This window comes from Nuphar pumila, chromosome 13 (genome assembly GCF_984573655.1).
Source record: "Nuphar pumila chromosome 13, dmNupPumi1.hap1.1, whole genome shotgun sequence".
NCBI classification, from domain to species: Eukaryota; Viridiplantae; Streptophyta; class Magnoliopsida; order Nymphaeales; family Nymphaeaceae; genus Nuphar; species Nuphar pumila.
In genome coordinates, this window is record NC_143261.1 from 18,433,192 (window position 1) to 18,452,145 (window position 18,954).

General features: G+C 36.7%; 1 protein-coding gene across 2 annotated transcripts in view; it reads right to left on the reverse strand.

The window, feature by feature from the left end:
* Nucleotides 1–18,954, reverse strand: part of LOC149817976 (Cyclin/Brf1-like TBP-binding protein) — a 72,741-nt gene that overhangs the window by 3,142 nt on the left and 50,645 nt on the right. For both annotated transcript variants that reach the window (XM_089985809.1, XM_089985810.1), the window contains exons 12-16: nucleotides 2,800–2,964; nucleotides 2,541–2,693; nucleotides 622–918; nucleotides 347–427; nucleotides 134–268 (exon numbers count right to left, since the gene is read on the reverse strand). In XM_089985809.1, the coding sequence (XP_089841935.1) occupies nucleotides 134–268; nucleotides 347–427; nucleotides 622–918; nucleotides 2,541–2,693; nucleotides 2,800–2,964 (831 nt within the window). The remainder of the gene's footprint in view (nucleotides 1–133; nucleotides 269–346; nucleotides 428–621; nucleotides 919–2,540; nucleotides 2,694–2,799; nucleotides 2,965–18,954) is intronic.

Below are 18,954 nucleotides of genomic sequence, written 5' to 3' on the forward strand. Positions count from 1 at the left end.
AACTATGACCTGCACAAGGTGTTTTATCCATTTCGAACTAACACAAGCCTTTAACATTTGCTAAAGAAACAAACAACTGCTTACCATCATATTCCAAATTTCACAAGAAAAAAATCATTAAGGTATCAGGTACCTTTTTCAATTTTTCCACTGCAGCAGCTGCCGCTGCTGCCACTTCAAATGCCTCAGGCATGTCTGCACAATTTGAGAGATTAGCTTCATAAGCCGCTTGAGCAGCTGCAGCTGCAGCCTCTTTAGCTGCTTGTTCCTGTAAAAGGTTTATTTAGAATGATTTGGTGTTATCATTCTACAAGAAGAATTTGGCAATAATGTTCTGAGTCCTGACCTCAAGGTATTCCTTGTTCATTTCAGTCCAAATGATAGTTTTTAGGCGTGTCTCTTCTTCGTCATGAAGGTAACCATCAACCTACAATCCAAGCATTCAAACAAGAAAATAGGGAATAACCAAGCCATCCGTAAGTACAGGAGTGAAAAGCAACTGAAGGCCTCGACCAGGAGCATCAAAAATCATTGTGTCTTGAAAAGCGAGCAAAAATCCGGATGACAAAATAAACTCCAAAAGTATGAAGAATCAGTGGAGATTAGCATGACATTATATACCTCTGTATCATCTATATCTGAAAGTGTTTCAGATTCATCATCCTCAACATTGCCAACATTTTTGTCTTGATGTACCTGACTAGGAGAACCCTCATCAACTGCTGAAGTTTCTGAGCTTTTCATTTTGCCCATGCAACTTTCATTGTTTGCGCTGTCCTTTTCTCTATCTAGATTTTTTCCATGGTCCATAAGACTGTCACTAATATGTACATGAATAGCACTTTCGGAATCACTAGAGACCACCTTTTCATTCTCAAGAACCTCTACACCAGCACGATTGCAAGATCCTTTTCCATCCTATCAAGAATTCAAGACAACATACATCAAAACCAATAGGAGCATGTAATAAACTTGCAAGTCTAGAATATGCTAACTTTTCCGCAGAAGGAAAGGCACCCTTTCAATCACCATTTTGATTTGTAGGTATTAAACTCTGAACTAGTTGATAACACTTGCAGCATCAATTTGTATTGAAAAAGAAAATTACCAGAAAAAGGATACATGAAGGAAAGTTATTACCTAGTGTCTTATCCATAAAAAAATGATAAAAATCAATACTTTAGGAATAATCCACCCTAATCTAAGATGCAGGCATGAAAATTTGTTATAATATAGATCATGAAGATGGACATAGCAAAGGATTCCAAATACACAAGGGTGCACACAAGATAAGAATTGGAGAAAATAGAAGTTAAGGATGGGAACATGATATCCTTGTAGTCGACTAGGTGGACATCATAGTCACAAACATCAGTGAGCAGTAATCATGGAAAAAGGTGGTTTAGAGAAAATGGAAAAAATCGAGTTTTGAGCAATTTTCAGAAACAGTTAGAAGCAGTTGAGAACTATCAGTAAAATGATAACTAAATCTTTGTTTAGTCAAAAAATAGAAAGACATTTTTAACACTTTTCAATATTTTATTGATATTTCCTGATATTTTGATATTCTCTTACAATTTCATGATATTTCCAAAATGGTGATTTTTTAAAACTTGATAAAATATTGTTTTTCTATTATGGAGGCATTCAAGCTACAAAACAAAAAACAGGTAATATCAAGGTGTATGATATCTAACATTCCCTTTTGGTATGGAATGTACACAATGTCATTTAAAACTCACTATCATGCATATTAATGTACTCAGATAGATAACAAGAAGCAAGATGACACAAGTTCTAAGGTCTCTCCAATCATTAAATGCCTTCTCCGAGTCACATAATGGATGTTGGATCATAGCCAGCTGATCACAGACACTCTTTACAATAAAATGAATATAAAATTTTTATGATATAATGCAAATACATGTCAAAACATCATATCTATTCACATAGATACCAACACAAGCAAGGGATATGAGGCGAACATGCTTTGCACAACACAGGACTTACACACACACACACACACACACACATGCATGCATGATTGCAAGCATATACACACACATGCACGTATGGATGTACGATGACTGTCGATTGTGTATATTCAAAATTAACATTCTCAAGTAATAAAACATAAAGGTCACCTAAAAGAGCAAATTCTTCAACAACAGTTTCAAGCAATCATTATTAAATGTCAATCACATTGAATAGAAAACTGAACATAAAATTGAATATACAAAATATTTTAAAAAGAAAAAAGAAGCTATAAGACAAAAGATTAAGATATTAAATAAAAAGGAAGCAGCTAGGGCCATGTTGTTGCTATGGCCATCACAGAATTAATTGTGTTCAAGAAGTGTCCATGCCCGATGGCTGTGCAACATGGTATCATGTCAACACAAGACATGCATATGAAGTGTAATATGACAGTTTCAAATAGATTTCATGTACTTTCTCATTCAGATGCCAGAATTCTACAGCAATAATATTAGGAAAAAGTCAACAAATGTCCTAATCAAATGTTAGGGCATGGAACATACTTTGTGCAACATATCTTGTTCATCAATAACTGCATGAATGCTCTGATCTTCATTCTTTTCATCTAATGATGCTTTGGCCATTCTTTCTCTTTCAGCACGCTGGAAAGCTGGAGGATCAGATCCTCCCTGAATTCCACCAGAGAGTTTAACAAACTGCAACGAACAAGAGGTACACAAACAACCATAAAAGGAAGTCGATAAAAGCACTGAGTGATAAACATAATAAAGTAACATACAAATGTTAAAATTTTTGCTTTACGTCATCATAACAGTTTCTGCAAAGCCCATGAAGAAAATTAGTGGCACCTCTATCTTTGTGTTCACAAAGAACCTCCAAGCTTCCACAGGTTCGAACCCTAATATTTGCTGTGAGTCTAGAAGCATCTGCCTCAAACTCCTTGGCTTTTTCAATGAAATCCTCAATCTGCAAAAATGCAAAATAATATCAGACATAAATCAGTCATTAATCTGTCCATATGCAATTCTTCAAATGGAAAGTTTATCTACAATTGTTTATAGAGGATGACCCAAATAAAGGACATGAAATTAGCCTCATAATAACAAATTGGGAATCAAGAATCGAGTTAATAAAATATTGCCAAGGAGTTGCCTTATGCAATAGAATGTAAACACAACAACTTGTTTAAAAAATCAAAATCATCAAAAATGGTTTTCTGAAAACTGGTAAAGTTTCACATATAGAGTGTCAAACCATCTACATAGTTACAGTGGCTTTAAATATAAACATTTCCAAATTAATAAAAGCTGTTTATGAAATCAAGTAGGAAAAGGAAGATTTATAAAGAAAAAGAAAAGGTGGATAAAAAGGAACTACAGAAGGCTGTCACATCCGACAACCAAAACAAGATATCAGCATGAAAACCGCATTTGTGTCTCATAAAAGTTATAAAAGCTGTACCTGTTGATACTATGCACCTATGTTATAGGTACAGGTACAGGTAAAAATGGGAATTTCTAAAAAGTGTATGTATATATACATATATATATATGGGAGAGGGGATCATCCTACCGCCAAAACATTCGGTCACCCATTACCACCCTTTAGAAATCATAATTGCAGGTGTTTTGGCCTGATTGATTTGAGCTGGTAGATATGTTTATCATAGTTTATTCAGTAGAAGACAGGTATTACATAAAGTATTTTTCATGCTTATACGTTTTTTGGAGAGACAAAAATCAATGGCAGAGGTTGAACTAAAACTTGATAGAACATTCAAGTTTTTCCATTAAATCGATTCAATTCAAAGCATGTCTTTTAGTAAACAAGCAATGATTACACATCTACCACTTCAGATCAAGATAAAAGCACCTGAAACTATGATTTTTGAAGGGCCCTAAACATTGTCACAAATATCATCTCAAGAATCTATCAGCGAAAGAATATCTTAAAAAAATTTTGAAAATCATGTTTTTTTGAAAAAGCTTGGGATGTTATAAAACATACTATAAATAAATATGTAGTAACTAATAAGAAAATATTGAATGTATCCTATAGGTGCCAAAAATTAGATGCTTTATTGCTTTTATTTTAAAATTGACATCCTTGCGATGTTTTCTAACAATGTCATTAAAAATTTGTTCGCCCATAGTTCTTCAAAAAAAAGTGTTACATGGCATCTTGTAATTTTTTCAAAAACTCTTGAGATACCATATATAACTCTCTCTCTCCCTTTCTTTCTCTTAATTGCCATAATAAAATCGGTGCTCTCTCTCTCTCTCTCTCTTAATTGCCATAATAAAATCGGTGCTCTCTCTCTCTCTCTCTCTCTCTCTCTCTCTCTCTCTCTCTCTCTCTCTCTCTCTCTCTCTCTCTCTCTCTCTCTCTCTCTCTCAGAAGATCACAAATCACTACTCTCTCCCCTTTTTCATTGGCCATCAAAAATAAATTTTGCATGGGTTGGCCAGACCCATGCATAATGCCCTCAATAAAATGTGTTTGAATTGCATATATATTTCTGTGTTTATTCATCTTAATTGTTATAAAAAGTTAATATAATATAGGCCCACCCATACGGATGAGTGGGGATGCACAACTAGCCGAGCTAGCTCGGGCTCGGCTCGGCCCATAAATGAGCCGAGCTTGAACTGAACTATGAGGCTCAGCTGAGCAAATGAGTTGAGCTTGATCGGCCTATGGAGCTCAATAAGGCTCGGTAGGATCGGCTCGTATTTATATTTTATATAATATATATTAATTATACAAATATCGTCCCCCCGCCACTGCCTCGAGCCCCCCGCTTCTCAACCTCCTCGCCCCTTCTCTCCCATCTCTCTCTCTCACTGGGAAACGGGAGGAGGGAACTTGATGGTGGAAGGCGGTGGTTCGGTGGAGGTGGCTCTCTCTCTTCCTCAACACCCAAAACATCTCCTTTCTGACCTCCAAACATAAGTCCCAAAACCCCCTTGCCCTTCTCAAATCTGTTGCTCGCATCATCGAGATCGCCCGAGCGGCTTCCCTCTCACTAGAATCTCACCTCGACCATGTCTCCCTTTCCATTGTTGCCTCGAAGCTCATGGCCTCCCACAACTTTGATACCCTCCATAAATTCCTCAATGACCAGAAGAACCGGCCCGTTGTCCAACGTGGCGAGCGATTCATCAACAAGGTGATCATCCTCTATGAAAAATCTCACATGCTTCACGAGTCAATCTGGATGTTTGAGCAGATGGATAACTCGATCTCCACCCCTTTATGAGATCCCTTGATGCTCTCTCTCTCTCTCTCTCTCTCTCTCTCTCTCTCTCTCTCTCTCTCTCTCTCTGTTGAGCCCTGACCGAGCCTATCTATGCTCGATACTCAGCACTAGCCGAACCTGAACACCAAGGGTTCAAGCTCGAGTTGAGCCTATACACCACTTTACTTGGGCGAGCCAAGCTTGACATGCCAAGCTCAACTCGAGCTTAGCTCGTGTGCATCCCTAACTTTACTTGGGCGAGCCAAGCTTGACATGCCAAGCTCAACTCCGCCTGTGTATAACTGTTTAGTTATACACTGTCGGTCCCAAGCCCGGATAAAGGAGGAGGGTTGCGGTAGGCCTGTGACAGCCAGCATAAAAACTGTCATATCCTATGAAAATGAACCAATATGAGAATTTCGTTGGGGCGTTCCCTACTGAGCGACGCGCTGTACTCTCTAGGCCCGGAGGCAGTGATAAATGGGCAAGGGTTGCTAGGTCGTCGCCCAGAAGCGACGCGTCACACCGGCGCCCGGGTGTGGTGTCAAATAGGCAAGGGTTCCCTCACTTTGTTGGACGGGTGGGGGTAAAGAAGTTAGTCCAAGACCATAAAATTAGGTTAGCCACTTGGAACATAGGGTCTTTAACTGGTAAGTTGGTAGAGTTAGTAGATGTTATGTGTAGGAGAAATATTGATATTTTATGTCTTCAAGAGACCAAATGGGTAGGTGAGAAAGCTAAAGTGATAGAACCTTGGGGATATAAGATTTGGTATACAGGAATAAATAGGAATAGGAATGGAGTAGGGATTGTTATGAGTAGTCAGTTTATAGATAATGTAGTTGAGGTCCGTAGGAAGGGTGATAGAATTTTACTTATTAAATTAGTATTAGGTACGGATATTATTAATATTATTAGTGTTTATGCACCTCAAGTAGGTTTAGATGATTCCATTAAGCATCAATTTTGGGAAGATTTAGATGGAGTAGTACAAGGGATATCTTATGGAGAAAAGCTTTTCATCAGCGGTGACCTTAATGGACATGTAGGCATTAGTAGGGATGGATTTGAGAGTATCCATGGAGGCTATGGTATAGGAGAAAGAAATGAAAGTGGAGAAAGGATTTTAGATTTTTGTTTGTCCTATGATATGATCTTAGCAAACACTTGGTTTAGGAAGAGGGAGTCTCACCTAGTAACATTTAAAAGTGGGGTTAATACGAGTCAGATAGATTTTTTCCTACTTAGAAAGAGAGATAGGGGTTGTTGCATCGATTGTAAAGTTATACCGGGAGAAAGTGTAGCTACACAACATAGAGTCTTAATTTTAGATCTTAGAATTAGACAATGCCGCAAAAGGGATAGACATAGGATAGATCCTAGAATTAAGTGGTGGGCACTGAAAGGAGCTAAACAAGGAATGTTTGTAGAGCAGGTAGTTAAGGAAGTTGATTGGTGTCTCGAGGAGGATTCAGAATCAATGTGGAATAAGATAGCGGGTGGCATGAGAAAAGTGGCTAAGGAGGTATTGGGTGAGTCTAAAGGTGGTGCACCACTAGGTAAGGATACATCATGGTGGAACGAGGATGTCAAATTAGCTATTAAGGTTAAAAGAGAGTGTTATAGAAATCTAAGTAAGAGTCGTGATAATGAGAATTTGGAGAAGTATATGATAGCAAAGAAGGAAGCTAAAAAAGTTGTTCGAAACGCGAGGGCTAAGGTATATAAGGAGGTTTATGACAAGTTGGATACCAAAGAAGGCGAGAAGGATATTTATAGGCTTGCAAAGATGAGAGATAGGAAATCGAAGGATTTGGGTATGGTTAGATGTATCAAAGATGAAACGCAAAAGGTTTTAGTCAAAGATGAGGAGATTAAGGAGAGATGGAAAGATTATTTTGATAAGCTATTTAATGATAGTCATGCTCAAGATCTTGGAGACTTCTCCATTCCTTTTCATGAGATAAATCGTGACTTCATGCGCAAGATTCAAAAGAAAGAAATTGCAAAGGCTTTGAAGAAAATGAAATCAAGAAGGGCAATTGGCCCAGATGGTATACCTATCGAGGCTTGGAAATGCTTGGGAGAGAAAGGTTTAGAATGGTTGACAAATCTTTTTAACTTGATTTGGCGAACAAATAAGATGCCTAATGAGTGGAGGAAGAGTACTTTGGTGTCTTTATATAAGAATAAGGGTGATATACAAAATTGCACAAACTATCGTGGTATAAAACTCATGAGTCATACTATGAAACTTTGGGAGAGTGTGATTGAGTCTAGGTTGAGGAAGGTTGTCATGATATCGGAGAATCAATTTGGTTTTATGCCTGGAAGATCAACTATGGAAGCTATACATCTTCTTAGACAACTTATTGAAAGATTTAGAGAGAGGAACAAAGATTTGCATATGGTTTTTATTGATTTAGAGAAAGCATACGATAGAGTACCTAGGGACGTTCTCTGGTGGACAATGATGAAGAAAGGTGTTTCTCTCAAGTACATTAGTATAATTAAAGATATGTATGAAGGAGTAGTAACCAATGTCCGCACTTGTGGAGGGGTGACAACCAATTTTCCGATAACGGTTGGGTTACATCAAGGATCTGCTTTAAGCCCTTTCCTATTTGCGATAGTGATGGATGAGCTTACGAGATCAATTCAAGAAAATGTAACGTGGTGTATGTTGTTTGCTGATGATATTGTATTGATTGATGAGTCTAGAGGTGGGGTTAATGCTAAGTTAGAATTATGGAGACAGACATTGGAAGCTAGAGGTTTTAAGTTGAGTGAGAGTAAGACTGAATATATGGAATGTCGGTTTAGTAAGCAACGAAGTAGTGATGGGAGTGTAGTGAAGCTTGGTGAGCAAGAAATATCGGTGAATGATTATTTCAAATATTTGGGATCCATCATTCAAAAGTATGGAGAAATTGACGAAGATGTAAATCATAGGATAAAGGTTGGGCGGATGAAATGGAAAAGTGCAACTGGAGTGCTGTGCGATCGTAGAATGCCATTGCGGTTGAAGGGAAAGTTTTATAGGACGACTTTTAGACCCGCTTTACTATATGGTACGGAATGTTGGGCTGCCAAGAGACATCATATTCAAAAAATGAGTGTAGCTGAGATGCGGATGCTTAGATGGATGTGTGGAAATACAATAAAAGATAAGATTCGGAACGAGGAGATACGTAAGAAGGTAGGTGTTGCACCCATTGAAAATAAGATGCGAGGGAATCGTTTACGGTGGTTTGGACATATTCGGCGAAGGCCTAATGATGCTCCAGTTAGAAGGTTGGAGAAATGGGAAAATATATTAGTTAAAAGAGGTCGGGGTAGGCCTAGGAAGACTTGGATGGAGATGATAGGAAAGGATATGAATGCTTTGAACCTCACCGAGGACATGGCATTGCATAGAAATGATTGGAGGAAAAGGATTCATGTGGAAGACCCAAAATGAATTTCTTTTTTGGTTCATATCGCTGACCCCAATTGTTTTGGGATGAAGGCGTAGTTGTTGTTGTTGTATTAAGTCATATAAAACGGCTTTTATTTTCTTTAGTTATGTATCATATATTTTAAAAATGTTATAATGTGTTTTAAATGTAAACAAATTTGTAGGTCTTTTTTTATTTAGTCATCAAAAAATTAATATAAACATGATTTTTCTAAGCCTGAACACATGGATAGGTCATTAAATATCTACTAATAATAAAAGGTTATTAATAAAACCATAATAATTAAGCTAATTGGGTAAATCATTAGACTTAATATAAGTTATGGGTGAGAGAATAGTCCCATATCGAGCAGGCGAAGAAGGGAGAGACCTCTCCCTTCTCTATTTTAAGGGACCCATTGTGTTTGCACATCCGACTGCCATAATGCAGGTGAGGACATCTTTTGATGTTTTTCTTATTCAATTTTGAAAGTGGGCAAAAGGACTAGGTTGCCTTTTAGAAAATTTCAAGATAAAGACACAATACATCACGATATATGGAAAAGTGGCAAGATTTAGGAAATATCGTGATATTATCACAATTAATATATCTTGTGAATATATCACAATAATAACAAGAGATATTTGTGCTTATGGCCCTAACAAGTTACCTACCTTCTCAGTGTGTGTGTGTGTGTGTGTGTACACAAGTAACATGTATACACAAGTGCATGGATCAGCAATGCACTCTAGATTCCTCAATGTTGGATCTGCTTTTTCATGTGATCCAAAAAAATACCCCGAGTAAATTGAGACCCATAAATTGAAACCCAACTCCTCGGCGATGATTTCTACACATCTCTCTTGTCCTTTCACCAGTCATTTCTGTCGGACTCAGAAAACATCCCATCGTCACATTTTTGAGTTCTCACCCTCTTCCTCGCTTCCTTGCCCCAAACCCCCCATTGTCAATGTTGTTGCCCTCCCCTCCCCCTCTCATCTGAGAAACCCGCCATTTCCCCTCTCTAGCAACTCAGTAGCAATTTGGTAGCAACTTGGTTGATAGCAGTTTTGGAAACTCTCTCTCTCTCTCTCTAGCTTTCTTTGGATTGTTGTTCCATTATTTGTTTGGTTCTCTTTTTTTTCTTTTTTGTTTGGATTCTTCTTCTTCGTTGTGCTTTGGTTTTTTGCGGGGTTTTTCATTCTGCAGGTAGGTTGGAACCCATATTGTTCTTTTTAGGCCCAGATAGTGCTGCTGTTGCAAAGACCCTGCAGCATGCCATGCTTGAGTAGATCAGCCTGGGTACATTATACACACAAATATGAAGCTACGTGCATACTCAACTTGAGTATATAGAGGCAGGTTTATTCAGATCATTGGATTGATCGAGATTACTGCAGTGGCAGCAGGGAATGAGACTAGTGGATGTCAGTACTCCAAGGCAATGCAGCAGATAAGAAGGTGTTTCAGGAAACGATCAGGTAGGGATGTGGTTAGAGTCATTGACAATGCCGTGGAAGATAGGAACTGTCTGGAATTACTCAAACTTCATACCAGTAAAAGCTTCATCAATTTGATAGATTTTGCCACATTTTTACTCCAAAGAAAAGCAACAGTCTTGTCAATGGGCAACCAAATGGTCTGTACTTTTGTTTTGCCTAACATGTGTAACTGGCCAGGGTTTGCCTAACCTCATCTTGAATATCAAAAAAAGAAAGGAACTTGACGTTATATGTTTCCTAATAAACATCAACATAATTAATGGGTAAATTGAGCAGGTAAAAGCTTTTGCTTTTCAAATTTTTCCCCGGATTTGATTTATCTGTTTTGTGGGGTTAAGATCTCTTGGTTGCAAGTTTGATTTATCTAATCAAACAGGTGGATGATCTTGAGTAATTTATGTTGAATAGGTGCTTATTGTTCTCGTTTATCCTCTTAATTAGAATGAAGGGATGATGGTATTGAGACATGACATTTCGGGTCTGGATCCAGATCCAGATTTACATCTTTGGTGTGACGCCCTTTATATAATGTCTTATGTATATTTGCTCTTTTTCCTTTTTTGCCCCTCTCATGTAAATTACCTTGTACACTAATTTAGGGGTATTATTGGCATGTACTTTTATTGATATTATAAGGAACCCTTGCAGCCTTTTTATCCTTTTTCTCATCTTCCCTTCTTGTGAGTTCTTGGTGACATGACCTTGATTTTCATGGTATTAGAGCGGCTGGGCGTTAATCTCCCCACTCACGTAATTCTGGAAAGATTCATGGCTTCCCTCTTCTTTTCTTTCTTTCTTCTTCTTTTCTCCCTAATTTTTTCTCCCAGCTCCTTTTTTTTCATCTTGCATTGACATCATTCTTTGTTGATCAAAACCTAATATCGGTTTTGGGTCCTCTTTATTTAATAAAAAAAAGCAAAGAGAAGGGAAAATCGATTTGAGTTTCCCTCATTTCTCCTTAAATTTGTTTGGGTTTCTTCCCTATTTCTTTCTGACCTAGATCTGAATCAGATCTGATCATACTTTCAATTCAGATTTTCTTGGATTTATGTTAAACCCTTCTTTTCTTTCTTTTGTAAATTCATCTCTTCTTGTTGTTTTTTATATCTGCTGCTAGCAATACATACTTTTTGTGACTATCTGATCTGCAAAAAAAATGCAGACAGATTTGCAACTGAACTTTCAGTCTATTTTTTTACGCAACAACCTTTCAGAATTTTTTCCTCTATTTCCTTTTGCATATTACCTATTATGGATTCCTCTTCTTCATCCTCTCAACTGATTTTCTTAATTAGCTGGTTTCTGAAAATTGACTACCTCACTTTCTTACATGGAAAAATCAAATAATTCCTTTTATCCGAAGCCAAGAACTCTCCGAGCATATACATGGGTCGGTTAAGATCCCACCAAAATTCATTTTGCAAGAAGAAAATGTTGAAAAATGGGTTGTTGTCGCTACAATACATGCTCAAAATCTGGATTATATTTCTTGGATAAAATATGATGAAGCACGGGTTGCTTATATCATGTCCACTATATCACAAGAGGTCTTAGTGGGGATTCCTGTTGGTTGCACAATTATGGAGCTATGAGCTAAGCTTGTGAATACATACTCAGGTTTCAGAGGCAAGAATTATCTTTTTGAATAAGGAATTCCTGAATCTTAAAAAGGCTCTATGTCAATCATGGAGTACTTTAATAAGATGAAGGAAATTACAGATCAGCTAGAGATGGTCAGGTGAGAGATACCTGATAAGGATAAGGTGCATCAGGCCATCAATGGAATAGGGCCCAAGTATAACATTCTCTATACTACCTTGTCTTGTTTTGATGTGCTGCCCACGTTCTCAATATTAAAATGATGTAATTTTTCTGTAAACGAGTTAGCTTGAATTTGGCTCAATAGGTCCAGAGTTCAAATTCTATTACTTTCAGTTTTGAAACAAAAATAGTGGCCTCTCTTCATTTTTGGAAAAGAAAAACAGGTCGTATTTATCTCATTTAGCTCAAGCTCATATATATATATATATATATATATATTGTTTTTTATATTTTTGCCCTCCCGCACCCGCACCCAAGGTTTTTTAAAGTGCCGCATACCCACACCCACAACCGCACCCATGTGACAGCTCAAAATAAATTTTTGGAATTACATTAAATTAATTATTTATTTACTTAAGGTTAAATATTAAATAAATTTCCCGAAGCTTCCAAAAATTACCAAATTAACTTAGGAGGATTCTTAACATTAATAAACCCCAATTTAAAGGTTTTTGATGAATTTAAAGTTGAAAAAAAATTGTTAGGCATGGATTTTGATCCAAATCCAGATCCAAGAAACAAATTCATCTCAAAAATTCGAATGGATCTTCAGCTGGATCAAATCCAGATTAATATAGGTCTTAGATAGAGTCCAAATCCATATTAATTTGAATCAAATCCATCAGATCCGATCCAATCCGAATCCGAATCCGGATCTGAACCGACAAACTGCTCAATTTTTAAAAAAAATATGATTTTCAAGCCAACTGTATCCCAGATAAAGGAAAATAAAATATCGTTGCGCTCAGAATTTCAAGACGCATCCAACGACATATTACACGAATATCAAATTTTGAATTTCGCCTAAAAATAACCCGAATTTTGCTTGAATTTAAAGGTAAAAAAAAACTCTTTCTCACGCTTCAATTTGGTTCGTCTCGACCTTGTCGATGAGACCTGGGCCAAGCCCAGATTCAAAAACATCGGTCTAAAATCGAGGCTCAAATGATTTTTCTCCCAGACTTAGCCAAATTTTTTACAAAATCGTAAAATAACTAAGTATGAAAAATACGCAACATTACACTTACTTTGGTAGAGATAGAGTTATTACTGGAAATGGCACGCATCACCCCATCACACACACTCAAAAAAATTTATTCCTATGTACAATTTTAATCTTTACTTGTCAAATATTTTTCATGTTCCCAATATAAAAAAAATCTTATTTTTGTTTCTAAACTTGTTGATGACTTAGTTGTCATAGGCGCTAGGTGGGGCCTAAGCGAGCGGCCTAGGCAGTACCCAAAATTAAAAAAATTAAAAAAACATAACAAGAAACATGTATACAACATAAAATCAATCAATAATAAGCTATAGACAAATAATGTCGTTGAACATTGTAAAAACAATTATATTACATAACCTTAACCTTCTCAAACAAATTAAGAATAAATTAACAATTGAATAAACAAACCCTATAACTAACAATATGAATGAACAATACACAAAAAATAAAATCATGCATACAAAAAAATAAACAATAACAATAGACATAATACAAACAATAGACAAATAATGTCTTATTTTTCTCAACAATAGACATAATACAAGCAATAGACAAATAACATGTCTTTACTTTCTTCTTCTATTGCTAGAAGAAGAAAACAAATGATATGTCTTAAAAAAAACTTCAAAAAAAAATCCTAGGCGGCAACATAGGGCCCCACCGCCCAGATCTGGTCGCCCAGGTGGTGGGGCTGCACCTATGTCGCCTAGGGTGCCTAAGAAGTGCCAAGGTGCCGCCTTTGACAATTAAGGTTAATGGTACTAATTCTTGAGTCGTTTCTACTCCTGTTTATGTGAAGGATCTTCACATGAAGAGGAAGTTCGTTATAGAAGAAAGACGGGAGAATATATATCTCTTCAAGGAAAATCCATTGGTTCGAGTTCTGATCAAGCTTGCTGAAAAATCCAAAAATTATTCTTCTCTTTGCTTTGTGAATGATTCAAAGTCAAATCAACCAAGAGTTTGGCATAGTGGCTTAGCGCATTGTAATAAGGCTTTTGTTGAAAAGCTTGTTTCTAGTGGTTTAATTTCTTTGTCCAGTTTGAGTCAAATAATAAAATTTGTCTCAGTTGTCAAGTATCAAAAAGTCATATACTGCCATTTGTTTCTACTAATAAAAGAGTTTCTAAATTGTTTGAAATTGTTCATTCTAATTTGTGGGGACCAGCTCCCAATATTTCTTACTCTGGAGGTCTATTATGTTACCTTTATTGATAACTATTCTAGATATAGTTGGATATACTTTATCAAGTACAAACATGAAGTTTTTAAAATCTTTAAAAACTTTCACGCTTTGGTTTGCAATCAGTTTCCCCTTCCCATTCCTAATTTCCAATGTGATGGTAGGGGCATCCTACAATCAAGCCTCAAAATCCAATAAATGGATTGAAGCTATGAACGAAGAGATGCAAGTATTTTATAAGTGCAAAACATGGGATGTTGTCAAGAGGCCTGTAGGGAAGAATGTGCTTGGATCAAAGTGGGTTTTTAAAATCAAATACAAACCAGGTGGCAGCATAGAAAGGTACAAGGCAAGGTTAGTTGCAAAGGAGTTCACCCAAGAACATGGGTTGGATTATGAAAAAACATTCTATCTGGCTGTAAAAATGGGGACTATTACAGTTATTCTTTCATTAGTGGTGGAAAGAATGTGGGATGTTGTCAAAAGGCCTGTAGGGAAGAATGTGGTTGGATCAAAGTGGGTTTTTAAAATCAAATACAAACCAGATGGCAGCATAGAAAGGTACAAGGAAAGGCTGGTTGCAAAGGGGTTCACCCAAGAACATGGGTTGGATTATGAAGAAACATTTAGTCTGGCTGTAAAAATGGAGACTATTACAGTTATTCTTTCATTAGTGGTGGATCACAGCTAGTTCTTCAGCCAGCTAGATATTAAAAATGTCTTCTTACATGGAGACCTCAAAGAAGAAGTGTGCATGGAACAGCTACAAGGATATAGTGAAAAGGATCCAATAAGTTATGTGTGTAAGTTGCAAAGGGTCATATATGGGCTAAAACAAGCATCCATGTCATGGTTTTAAAGCTACTCACTTGAAATTCAGAAACATGGTTTCTGCATATCTCATTGGATCACTCTCTTTTTATTTATAAAGGTTAGAACTGGATAACTATGTTACTTATCTATGTTGATAACGAAGGACCTGAGAGATCTCTAGTATTTCTTGGGTGTTGAAGTCGATAGAAAAAAGGATGCATTGATGTTGACTCAACATAAGTATAGAGTTGACTTGCTTACCAAGGCTAAGATGAAAGATTGTAAGTCGTTAGAAGGAGAAAATTTTTATGATCCTACGAGATATAGAAACATTGTGGGAATGCACCAATATCTCACTTTTACTCGTCTTAATATTTATGCGGTAAATCAAGTTTCTCAGTTCATGCATTATCCACGCACTAGTCGTGTTGAAGTTTTTTTTTTTTTGAAAGGCAAGCTGGGGTTAGGCAGACCCCCACCAGTTATTATTCAACATACCACCGGGATTTTGAACATGCAACGTCCCACCACAGGGAGACATGCACTGGCAGCGCCTACCAACCACGTGGAGCCCCATTGGTTAGTCATGTTGAAGTTGTTAAAAGGATCATTAGATATCTAAAGGGAACTCTTGGAAATGGACTTTATTATCGAAAGAGATACAGTAGTGAGAGTATGTTGACAGTGATGGCTTTTTCATATGCGGACCGGGCAAGGGACCCAGATGAGAGAAGATCGGTTTCTGGGTATTGTGCTTTCATTGCAAAAAATATGTTTTCATGGAGTAGCAAGAAGCAAAAGGCGGTGGCCTGTTCCAGTACTGAGGCCGAATATCGATCAATGGCAGCAACTTCATCAGAAATAACCTGAATCAGGTACTTGTTGTTTGACCTAAACCAATAGATGTCATGCTCAATATTGTTTTGTGATAATCAAACTCTGATTAAGATCTCACTTAATACAATTCAACACGGAAGAACAAAATATATTGAGATAGATCAACATTTCATCAAAAGCAAAAAAGAAAGTGGGGAGATCACGAATCAATTTGTTGGGACTCAGGATCAAGTAGTTGATCTGTTCACAAAAGGGCTAAGTAAGCTGAGATTTTAGTACTCAAGTTGTCCATGGTCCTCACCATGTACAACTTGAAGGAGGCTATTGAGACTTGACATTTCGGGTCTGGACCAAGATCTAGATTCATATCGTCAGTGTGACACACTTTGCGTAACGCCATGTGTATATTTGTTGTTTTTCCTTTTTTGCTCCTCTCATGTAAATTACCTTGTACACTAATTTTGGGGTATTATTAGCAGGTACTTTTATTGATAATACAAGGAACCCACAACCCATGTTTTAATGAAATATGCCAAAAACAAATACAAAGTGCACAAGCACTATTACAAGTCCAATAAAGAACATTACAAAAGCACTAAGGCACTACACAAGTACAAAATGCATATACAAGACTTCAAAGAAACAAATCAATAACACAACATAAAAATATATAATCTTTATTGTGTAGAATAATTAGGAAAAGCATTAGAAACAAATGGGGGTTTTAACCAGAGTTACTGAAAGCTTCTTAGATAAGTGGGAAGCCTGCTTCCCAAAAACTCGCTTAAGTGTGATACTCCTCGCTTCTGAAACTTAATGAGAATCTCAATTCTCCCACGCTTCTCATATGCTTTCCACACGCTTCATCTATTCTTCTTACATATTCTCTCACTCTACTTTTCATGTTTTTTATGTATTTTTTCTCACGCTTCTCACTTACATGTGCTTTCTCTAAATTGGCAATCATCATTTTTAGATTTTGTTAAAAATGTAATTCTTATAATAAAAAATCATTCAATCTAAAGAATAATCACTTTTAGTTTAGTTTTTATTTGCATTCTCATTCAACTCTTATATTGCTTTTTTTTACTCCTCGCTTCACGCTTCCTATACATTTTAAAATGCATAACTTCTCGCTTCTGCTTCTCGTACCGTTTCTTGCATTCGCTTCCTAGTCTGGCAACCATGGTTTTTACCCCTATTTACACACAAGAGATAGTCTCAATAGAGTTGTTGAAACCAAGGTTGTTTGTATCGTATCGTACGATACATATCGTTACTATTTGGAATATCGATACGATATGCACTCATATCGCGATATAAGTGTGTATCATAGTTGTATTGTATGTATCGTACAATACATGCTTGTATCGTACGTATGGAGTGTATTGTACGATACAAGGTCAACACTTAAAAAATGGTCAAATCATAAATTTTAAATTTTGAGTTTTAAACTATGTCACATGGGTGCGGGTGCGGGTGCGACACGGGTGCGGCGCAATTTCAAAAATTTTGGACACGGGGACTCGGCTATATATATATATATATATATATATATATATATATATATATATATATATATATATATATATATATATATATATATATATATATATATATATATATATATATATATAAAATATATATATATAAGACTCGGTCAAAGTTGTGCCCATTAGGGGACAGGTGATGAGTTGTGAAGGCATTCTGTACACTTTCTTCATACAGGAATAATTCACTTTTGGACACTTTCTTCATACACTGTAATAATTCACTTTCTTTATACAGGAAAAAACCACAAAAACTTGAGTTGTGCCCATTCTGTACTTAAAACTTGAAAGTGTACAGGTTTTTTAGTTGTGATGGGTTTTTTTCCTTACAGCTGTAGCCCAGAAAATTTTAAAAAAAAAAATCAAAAAAAAAAAAAAATTCAAAAAATGGACCAAAATGACCTTGGGTGCGTTGACCACACCCAGGGTCGGGTTGACCGAGTCCGAGCCGCACCCGTGTCGGTGCGTGTCGACGCGGGTGCGGCGACCTTGGAGCCGAGTCCGTGTCACATAGGTTTTAAAGACCTCTTGAGGGTCGACTCCCTCATTGATGAGGAAGCCATTAGAGATGTATTCACGCACCCTAGGACTCGTGAGAGCGATTTGGGGGTCGATCCATGAGCAAGGGAGAGGGCTTTTATGGTTTGCTAAAGTAAAAGTAGATTTCCACCATTTTTTCACTCAATGAATTGGGTTAAGGTAAAAAACCTTTATTATGAGTAAAATTACAAAGCTACCCTCCAAAAAAACTCACCTCGAGGGGCGCTAACACCCTATAACTCCTGCCTTGAATCTGCGATCCGCGAAAATTAGAGATTTATATCAAGGTAAAAATCAGGCTCCATACTCCAACAAAGATCGAGTGAGATGATTTGGCATGGCAATGAGGCACTCAAGTAATGAGTGGAAACCGATTGAAAATCGAGTGCAACTATTGCCATAATATTTTTATTTATTTAATATGAAAGTATGAGCCTTATGGCATGTTCTTAATTGCAAGATATTTAATATTTTGCATTGTTCTTGTGAGATAGTTGCTTGATGATGGTCTTATACCGCTCATAGAGACATAAATGCTTCATATGTGATTTTATGGCTTTATTTTGTGCAACTAATCATTGTTTCATGTGCCATGATTTTTTTTAGATTTTTTCTAATATTTTTTATTTTTTATTATTATATTTAGAAATTTAATTTTTTTATCAAAATTTTTTATTTTTTACGATACGCATCTTATTTTGGGCAAGACTGATACAAGTTATGATACGATACATACAACCTTGATTGGAACACTCCAACAACTAGAAATAGAGTTGTTGGACTGTTCCAACCAAGGTTGTCTATATTATGTCATATTGTATGATACGGTACGATACACATCGTTACTTTTGGGATATGATACACCCTTGTATCGACCCATATGGGTCTGGCACACTTAAAAGACTCAAAAGTCGATTTTTTCATCCCTCTTGAGGGTCGAGTTCTCCATATGTCTCGAAGTTGTTATAAGAGAACCCATACACCCTAGGTTCCGTGAGATCGATTTGGGAGCTGATTCGTGAGTAAAGG